At 39.3% G+C, this 10,380-nt stretch overlaps 1 protein-coding gene across 2 annotated transcripts in view; it reads right to left on the bottom strand.

The window, feature by feature from the left end:
- CDK1 (cyclin dependent kinase 1) overlaps positions 1 to 10,380 on the bottom strand; it is a 52,901-nt gene that overhangs the window by 9,891 nt on the left and 32,630 nt on the right. For both annotated transcript variants that reach the window (XM_006147067.3, XM_006147066.3), the window contains 3 exons: positions 8,356 to 8,420; positions 4,211 to 4,367; positions 2,682 to 2,805 (listed from right to left, as the gene is read on the bottom strand). In XM_006147067.3, the coding sequence (XP_006147129.1) occupies positions 2,682 to 2,805; positions 4,211 to 4,367; positions 8,356 to 8,392 (318 nt within the window). In that variant the 5' untranslated portion in view covers positions 8,393 to 8,420. The remainder of the gene's footprint in view (positions 1 to 2,681; positions 2,806 to 4,210; positions 4,368 to 8,355; positions 8,421 to 10,380) is intronic.

The raw sequence follows: 10,380 nt of genomic DNA, 5'->3' as shown, positions 1-10,380 counted from the left end.
TATGTGTGCTCAAAATCCCAACAGGATGGAGAAATGAAAGAGAAAGTATGACCATGTACTTGCTTCCCTCTCCACTCTCTGCCTCTCTGTTCAGTCCACACACCATCTGGCAGAATTCAGTTTTTAATTGCCATTTACTGTTCTAATATATATGCTCCTTGACCAAGGAAGGCTTAGACAGAGGCTGAAAGTCCAAAAATTATTCAAGACTGTTAAATATATTCTAAAAATTAATAATTTATATTAGAGATACACACTGTTTAGTCAAAGAATAACAAAAAAAGTTTAAGAAAACTGCCAGGGCCGGCAGGTGGCGTGGTGGTTAAAGGTACTGGGTTCCTACATGGCCGACAGCAGTTCAAGTCCCAGACCTGGCAGCTTGCTTTCTCACTTTCCCTTTCTCTCTCTGTCTCTAGTCAAATTAAAAACTAATAATAACAAATGGAATTAAATAAGTAAGTAATTTTTAGAAACACTGGCAACATGTTACCAACAAGAGTACCTTTAAAGTCAGCAGGAGAAAGACAATGTACTAATACTGATAGAAAAATCAGTGGAGATGAAGCCAACAGGTGGCATGGTGGTTAAGGGCGCTGGACACCCACATAGCTGACCACGATTCGAGTCCCTGACCTGGTGGCCTGCTTTCTTCCCCTCCTCCCCGCCAGGTCAAATTAAAAATAAATGAATGAAGTTAAAGTAATTCTAAAAAAAAGAAAAAGAAAAAGATGTAGGCAATTATTAAATGCCTTTTTCATATGATTGATAAAATTGTTAAAAGACTGATAAAACCAAGTTTTAGCAGCAATGCACTAAAATAATCGTCACACACTATGAGTATTCACCAGTAAATCCTACAATTTTTTGGAAGGCAACTGGCAAGATCTCATATAGAAACAAACATTTTCAAGACCAGCAGTTGGTGTAATCGCTGTATCGCTGGACTCCCATGTAGTCAGCCATGGTTTGAGTCCTGGATCCAATGGCTTAAACTCACACTGGGAGCGTGTGCGTGTGTGCCCAAGATCCCGAGAGGAGAATGGAGAAGGGATTGTGGCATGGCCATCCCCCCTGGGGGGGTGATTTCTCTCTCTCTGTCTCTGTCTGGTGAGCACACGTCCCCTCCCTATAGCAAAAACCTCCCAAAAAATAAATAAATAAAAAAGAAAGAAACATCTTCAACCTATCAATTCCAGTTCTAAGAACTTATCCTCTGAAGTTACACACAACGATAAATATACCCAAGGATAGTCACTGCAACATCATTCATGGGGCAACAATCACCAAACTAGAAAGTAACTTACATGGCCGTGAATATAGAAGTGGTTTACATAGTTATATTAAAAATGTAAACATAGGTAGATCTACTTGTTCAATAATGTCTTACATACAAAAGGGGAAATAGGGACCAGCAGTTAGCGTAATGGCTATGTCGCTGGACTCCCACGTAGTCGACCACGGTTCGAGTCCCGGACCCGGTGGCTTAAACTCACGCCGGGCACGTGTGCGTGTGCGTACCCAAGATCCCGAGAGGAGAATGGAGGAGAAGGGATTGCGGAGTGGCCTTCCCCCCTGTGTGCCCAAGATCCCGAGAGGAGAATGGAGAAGGGATTGTGGCATGGCCATCCCCCCTGGGGGGGTGATTTCTCTCTCTCTGTCTCTGTCTGGTGAGCAAAAACCTCCCAAAAAATAAATAAATAAAAAAGAAAGAAACATCTTCAACCTATCAATTCCAGTTCTAAGAACTTATCCTCTGAAGTTACACACAACGATAAATATACCCAAGGATAGTCACTGCAACATCATTCATGGGGCAACAATCACCAAACTAGAAAGTAACTTACATGGCCGTGAATATAGAAGTGGTTTACATAGTTATATTAAAAATGTAAACATAGGTAGATCTACTTGTTCAATAATGTCTTACATACAAAAGGGAAAATAGGGACCAGCAGTTAGCGTAATGGCTATGTCGCTGGCCTCCCACGTAGTCGACCACGGTTCGAGTCCCGGCCCCGGTGGCTTAAACTCACGCCGGGCACGTGTGCGTGCGTACCCAAGATCCCGAGAGGAGAATGGAGGAGAAGGGATTGCGGAGTGGCCTTCCCCCCTGGGGGGTGATTTCCTGCTTTCTGTCTGTCTCTCTCTCTCTGTCTGTCTGGCGAGCGCACACGCCCTATAGCAAAAATCTCTCCCCCCCCCCAAAAAAAAGGGAAAGTAATATGAATGTGTGCACATACATATGTATGATCTACCTCTTAAAGAGTATATTTCTGCACATACAAAGTGGATATGAGAATATCTGTATGACTATGTATAAAATTAACAATGGCTATGTGTGAGAAATGATTTGGTAGCTGGCATGAGTATAAGACACTTTTTATTTTATATTCCATACTTTTTTTAAAAAAAGCTGACATTTATAATTTAACTGAAATGTAATAAACGTCCATAATAAATTAACCAAAACATATTCCATACCAGAATAAAATAAAACATCCTGCCACTACTACCCTGCTCCAGGCTTTTGTTACTGTATTTTATTTATTATACTGTTGGAAACTAGAGTGTTTTGGTTTCCGGCTGTCAGAATTATATTGTTTCCCAACAATATAATACTTCAAGGTATTATATTGTGCTCATTGTACATGAATATTAATACAATTAGGTAAGTTTCTTACCTTAACAAGTGAAGAGTCCATGAACTGACCAGGAGGGATAGAGTCCAAGTATTTCTTGAGATCCATGGAAAGAAATTCAAAGATGAGATATAACCTGGAATCCTGCATAAGCACATCTTGAAGACTGAAAAATAAAACAATTATATGAAAGAAAGGAAAAAAAAGTATTTCTAACCCCTTGCTTTCACAAAATAAGATTACTTCTATACATTTCAGTAACTTGTAAAAAGTGGGAAAAGAAGGGCCGATAGCTTCCCTAACAGAGAAAACCTTAATGCAAAACTAGAATTTGCAAAAAAGAATCACAGGACTACAATTTAAGTCTTCTTACAGAAGGGGCTAATTTATAAACAACCCATTTTCTAAAAGAACATTCCATCTCTAGCTTTACTGCTCACTACTCAGAGCTTTCCTTTCTGTTCAAGTAAAAAAATTCTGGGGGCCAGAGGGTGGTGGCACAGTGCTAAAATATGACTCAGAGAAGGTTCCCAGTCTCTCTCTGGAGATCTCGCTGGGTATTCCAGGCATGTGTGTCTATGATCCTGGGCTGGCTGAGCATGGGGGTGGATCAGTATCAAGGGCTTGTTGGGGATGCTGTCTCTCTCACTCATGGGAGAAATAAATAAATGTTAAAAAGAAAATTATTAGGGCCAGCAGATGGCATAATGGTTACGTCCCTGGACTCCCACATGACTGATCATAGTTCAGTCCCAGACCCAGTGGCTTGAAACTAACACTGGGCACATATGTGTGTGTGTGACCAAGATCCCAAGAGGAGAATAGAAGAGAAGGGATCATGGCATGGCTATTTCTCACTTTCTCTTTCACTGTCTCTCTCTCTCTCCATACCTGGTCTAGTGAGCATACAAACCCTAATGCAAAAACCTCTGAAAGAAAAAAAAAAAACAAAAAACTGGGACCACTAGATGGTGTAACAGTTACATTGCTGGACTTCCATGGAGTTGACTGCAGTTCAGGTCCCAGACTCTGGGACATAAAACTCACACTGCGCCCATGTGTGTGCATGCCCAAAATCCCAAAAGAAGAATGGAAGAGAAGGGATTGCTGCATGGTCATCCTCTGGGGAATCATTTCTTGCTTTGTGTCTCTGTCTCTCCAGAGAGTACACGTGCTCTATAGCAAAAAATCTCTCTTAAAATAAAAATGATTTTAAATAGTATCATCTGACCTTAATACATTTTAGTCTAACTTAGCCTTTGAGAAGTTAACAACTCCCAAATACCTAGAATTGACAAAACCCTATGAAAAGGGCTTATTTTTTTTCAGACACCTTCCCTTGCTTTTCCAGCCTTAATGCTCATCTGTAAGACCACACTCCTTTAACTACGTTCCTGTTTTAATTGCCTATTGTCTTTTACCTAGGACCAGCATTCTCAATTAACAAAAATCATAGGGCTATATTATACTAAACAAGATTAGGCTAGAAATTATACAAATGTAAAAATGTCCACATTGAATTTCACATTTGAAATAATATGGGGAAATGGTTTAAATTCAGATATACATACCTAACTATATTTGGATGACGAAGTTCTTTTAATAGAGAGATTTCCCGAATTGCAGTACTAGGAACCCCTTCCTCTTCACTTTCTAGTCTTATTTTCTTCATAGCTACCACTTGACCTGTAGTTTTATGTCTACCTTTATACACAACTCCATAGGTACCTGAAATGACAAAGTGAATTTCTGCTATGTGACATGCCCCCAACCATAACCTTTTACAAAAGATTGTTTTTTTAAATGACTGAATCCTATAAAGTGTCACAATAGAAATCTCTGCTGTGACCAGATAAGACGGATCTTACTCATAATTATACACTCATTGCTTACAAGAAATCAAAGATAACTATAACCTATCACATACATGACTTAGAAGTAATTATTATTCATCATAATTTCCAGTGCATTTAAACCATCTTTAATGCTCAGCCACAGAAGTGCAGAAGGCAAGGAGTAGTCACATGAGAAGGAGCTATAAGAAGGCCCTGTGTTCTAGTCTCTGGTCAACCCGAATCTGTCAGGCACCTCTGTGATCCTAGTTTGCAGGGAGGACCACTGCACAAGACCCTGTCAGGAGTCCTTGTCTCGCTTATTCTCAAGGAATAAATTTGACAACATTGAGCACATTTCAGGAGAAAATTAAGACCTCTTATAAATAAACATGCATGTCCTGCCAAATATCCCACCTGCCAATAAAGAATGCATAAAATACAGTGCAATGAATGATTGGGGCTCAGGATATACCACTGACAGGAGTCACCATGACACTTTGAAAAAATCTGTAAAGAGTGTTTTTATATGCATCTCAAATTATTTGGTCAATAATTCTCATCCAGAAAAGAACAGAGACAATAAGACCACATGTTTTCATTAAAAATTTATTAAAAGTATTCATCCTGAGCCAGCCAGATAGAGTAGAGGTTAAAGCAGCTGGTTCCCAAATGGCCTACAGCACAGTTCGAATCCTGAACCCTGTAGCTTGGAAAACATGCAGAGAGCTTATCGTGCATGTTCGAAATCCTGAAAGGAGAATGGAGAAGGGTTTGAGGGTGAAACGCCTTTCTCCCTTTCTGTCTCCAGAGTGCATTTTTGTTCCCTCCATGTCTCTTTGAACCTTTATCAGTTTTTAAACTACTAAAATAGGGATTAAACAAAGAATTGTTCCACCAGTTAATCACCAAAAATTACTTATGAATACATGTTCTATGTTCTGATATGAACTAAGTATTCTAAATATAGGGAAAGTAATTTAGTTTATTAAATAACTAAGGAGACAAATGAAAAATATTAGCAGCTTCACAGAAATAGAAGGGAGTTTCAAAAGTTCATGAAAAATGTATATTGTGGAAAAATGATAAACACACACTTTAATTCCATTTTTCCACAAACTTTTTTTTTTGGAGAGATTTTTGACATAGGGCACATGCACTCGTCAGACAGACAAAGACAGAGACAGAAAGCGAGCAATCACCCCCAGGGGGGATGGCCACGCCGCAATCCCTTCTCCTCCATTCTCCTCTCGGGATCTTGGGCATGCACGCACACGCACCCGGCATGATTTTTAAGCCACCAGGTTCAGGACTCGAACCGCGGTCGACTACATGGGAGTCCAGTGACATAGCCATTACACTAACTGCTGGTCCCTCCACAAACTTTTTGAAGTCCCCCCCATGAAAATAATAACACAAAAAAGTCTAGAAGGAGATCAGTCTAAGACTGACATAAGACTTATCCCAGGAAAGAAGGAAAAATAATGTAGGAGACTGTCAGATCATGGAGGTCTTGAACAGTAAGCAGAAAACCTTTATTTAACAAAATTCAGAGTGTGTACTAATTTCCCGTAAATTTTCACTACCATGGCTATAGCTACTATGACCCAAAAAGACATTTACGAGTATGACAGCACTCAATTTTTGTAATTAAGGTAAAATCAGAAAACAACTTTGCAATATTTGATATAAACCTAGATGTAATTAAGAAATGATTTAGCTTGTCAAAAAACTCAATGTCAAGAGGGAGAAAAGGCAGAGAGACTGCTCCAAATTAAAGAGATTAATTAAGGAAGCATTACCTGCCAAATGAAGCACATGACTTCAGGTGGTCTTCAAAAGATACACACTGAGGTATTAGGGGTAAAATATAATACATCTCCACAACTTGATTTAAATTGATCAAAACCAAAAACAAACGCTAATACACACAGATAATAAAACACAGCACTGGACATGTCCTGTTTTTTCTATATGACCATACTTAATTTGTAAGTTAGGCACAGTAAGAGCAGATGGGATGTAGGAGGTTGGTAAGAGCAATTGACTACTGGTAACAATCTTGGAGAGCCCATTTGCAAATAAGGAAGAACTCCCTGTAGTCTCCTGGGGGTGGGCACTATCACCAGGCAGTGGGCAAACAGTTGTGACCAAGCAAAAACCCCGGCCTTTCATGGAGCTTATGGTATAGCAAGTGAAAAGGATACTAAGAACTATGCGAAGGGGACTACGAAATGCTCTTAGACTAAGACAAGGCGATGAAAAAGGAAGCCAGTAAAGAGTATTCCCAAGGGCCTGGCAGATAGCATGGTGGTTGAGGGCGCTGGACTCCCACATGGACAACCATGGTTTGAGTCCCAGACCTGGTGGCTTGCTTTCTCATTTCCCCCATGTTAAAAATAATGATAATAATAAATAAAGTTAAATAAAAATAAAGTTAAATAAACAAATTATTTTATATTGAGGACATCAAAGAAATCCAAACTAGAGAGCTGGATGGCATTAGATGAAGCTGGGAAGTGGGTTACAACGTAAAGAGAAAGTTGTGGACATGGTGGAAGTGCGGAAATAGCAACAAAAATGGCTAGCACTTGATGTTTTTCTTTTTTCTGAGTTAAAGCTCTCAAACAAATGTACCATACATTGTCTCACTGTATAATCATAATCTTTTATGGTTAGTACAATTATCCCTGTTCAGAGGCAGCAACTGAGATGCAATTAAAGTGCCTTTTATTCCAGAATAAAATCAACACTCATTACAATCTGTGTGGATTTAAGAAATATACATCACAAAGCATTAGACATGCTAATTGAACTTATTTTTAATCACAATATGCCTCCAACCCAACACTATCCTAATTTGTCATTTCTATCTTATAAAATCTGTCTGTATTTTACCCCTTCTAAATATTCCTTGTGCAAATTAGGGCTTTGAGTACACTAACACTAAAAATATAGATGGAAATACTCAAGCAGAATCTATATAAACTGGATTCTATTAACAAATTATTTTATATAAGTTTTCACTTGTTCCCAGAGAATTGTGAATGTCAAAACTTTGATGTTCTGCTGAAAAAGAAAAACAAGCAAAGAGGTTTTTGTTTCTTACTTATATCATATAGGTCTAAAAATTCTTTTAAAGTACTAAAAAGGGAATGAATGATTAAAGATATGAGCATGGCAGGTCATTTACCTCTATGGCAACTAAATAAATGTGTTTAAATCAAATTAGTTTAATAGTATTGTAACCATTTAGAAAGCTCATTGAAAATATTCACAATCCTAAAAATTAATGAGACTAAAAACACATTGTAAAATAAGCATAATTCTACTACCCCAACCTCTGCCCCAATACACATACAAATTATCAATAGTGTTTTTAAAACACAAGTGTTGGGCCAGCCAGCAGCACAGTGGTTAAAGTAGCTGAATCCCACACAGCCAACTTTGTGGTTAGAGTCCTGGACCTAGAAGCTTGAAAAATAAACCAGACAAGTGTGTATGCTTGTCCAAACTCCCAAGAAAAGAATGGAGAAAGGATTGTGGCATGGTCATCTTCCCTGGGGAGGTGATTATTCACTAGCCCCCTCCCCACAAGGGCAAGTGCCCTATAGCAAAACTAAAAAAAAGTGGAAAAATAAAACCCTACAAGTGCTTATCAAAAGAATTAAGATAAAGGGGGCTAGGAAAAGATGTTAGAATAATTGCAAATCACTTTAAATGTGAACATTTTTGTGTTTCAGTCTGTTACGTGGGGAACATACATTACAGTACTTTAAGATTCCTATCGGTTGAGTTTTAATAAGTATTTCTGTCTTTGTGCTACAGAAATTGTAGTACTATTCAACCTTTAAAATAATTTTTGTATTTTTAAAACCACTTACCTTCTCCAATTTTCTCTATTTTTGTATAGTCTTCCATAATTAGTCAACAGGTATGGTAGTAGATCCTAAAATGAGGGAGATAATTGGTTTGATTACATGCCACTTACTCAAAAGGTAGTTTTAATATTACTGAGATACTATATATATGTAAACTTTTCCCACAGTGCCTTCTGTAATATAAATGTTCCATAAGTATTAGTTATTAAAACAATATTAACAAAGGTAAGGACTCCTACAATAATACTTCCCCCTTCTTAGCTCTTTAATCATTGGCAGCATTTGTATATTCTGTGTAGTATTTAGCTTCTTTTGATCAAATTAACCCTCAGAATCAGACATCAACTATCTATTCTCCCCAAACAAAAAGTAAAATTACATTCTCTTCATGTAACATTTGTTAAGTAGCACCGATATGTGCCAGAGTTATACTCAAATATTTCAACAAATTATGCTATCTGATTGCATTTGTAATGTTTTACATGTTTATAAACATGATTCAAAGTAAATTATTTTTTGTGGTCAGATTATTTAATCTTTTAGAAAGATTTAATTTACAACTGCAAAAGACATTTAAGGGTTTACAGATAGATGCTCAAGGACAGTTTTTAACATTTTCTTCATTTTAAGCAGTCACCCAGGCAAACCTGATCAGAACCTTCAAGAGCAGGTAGTTTTTCAAGTGTAAGAAATATCACTACACACCCTAAAGAATAAAAAATTCAGTTCCACAGATAAATATCTAAGGATGCCCTACACAAGGTCAAGAACCAAGTAAAAAATCGCATACTGGAATTGCAAAGAATGAAAAGAGCTGACAATCAAACATTCAAGACTTCCTCAGCTGGTAGGTAGGTTAAGTTTGCCAATGCAACGTCAGAAGCCCAAAGCATAATTACCTTGATTTTTCTAACAGCCCACCACTGAGGATAAAATTATTAGAAAGGTCACTGAGTAACTGACTTCTAATTAGTTCTATTTCTCAATTGATCTTCAAAGAAGAATCAATCCAGCAAGTAAAAATTAATCTTTTTAAGCTAACAAAGTTGCACTACACTGGTTATGAGTACTAAGCTTAAGAGTTTATGTTACAAAACGGCAGAGGACAATTTTCTTCTCCCTCAATAACCAGATGTAATATATGTAAGCACTACAAAATAGTCGCGCTCAGTCTGAGCAAACAGCTAAAAATGTTTCGATGCTGGGTTCAATAACCTCCCACCATTTTCCAGTTTTAACAATTTTAAATACAGGGTATTTCTCTGGAATGCCTTTGAACGTCTCCAGTGGCTATGTACTAAGATCTAAAATACCAAGGGTAACATCTCCCTACCTAGAGACCCCAGGTCTTTAGTGAACGCAAAACGTACACATTTTAACTCCAGTATTATATTTTTAAAATGATTATAGGACATTAAAACAAAAGCAGTTCAATCTCTAGATGTTTCTTAGTTTTCCGCTTCCTGCCAACTCCATAGTGCATAAGCACCAACTACAAAACAAAGAAAAATGCAAGTTCCCTCTGGCTCTGCGCCTGGGCTAAGTGCTCTGAAAAGCTCCGGTGGGCCCGGGAGTTCACCGGATCGGTCTCCCAGGAGCCGCCGGGTTTAGGCACCAGGTCAAGGTGCGGTGTTGCTTCACATCCCCCGACCCCGGCTTCGGAACACCGCCTGGCACCCCGCAGGCGCTCAGCGTGGTGGAAACCACGAGCGGGTTTAGCTTCGAACAGGACCCAAAGGCCTCCTCGGGCAGGTTTCTGGCTCCTTCTCCAGCCTCCCCTGCGTAACTCCGCCAGGCTGGGCTCCCCTGGGCCTCCCTCGACCGCCGGGCCAGGCGTAGCCAACACGCCCAGGCCCCGGGCCCAGGTCAAGGCCCTGCCCACCCCCGCCCTTGAGGCCGGACGGACCTCGGCTCCCCAGCCCGGCCTCCTGAAGTTCACCCCGTTTCCCAACTCTCGCGCTCCGGGGCTTCTGAGCCGGCCGTAGCCGAGGCGACGCCGGTAGAAATGGAGGCCGAGCCCGGTAACTA

This window comes from Tupaia chinensis, unplaced genomic scaffold (assembly GCF_000334495.1).
Source record: "Tupaia chinensis unplaced genomic scaffold, TupChi_1.0 Scaffold000199_1, whole genome shotgun sequence".
Taxonomy (NCBI): Eukaryota; Metazoa; Chordata; class Mammalia; order Scandentia; family Tupaiidae; genus Tupaia; species Tupaia belangeri.
Note: the sequence above shows the minus strand (reverse complement) of the source record. Positions and strands in the feature narration are given on the sequence as shown.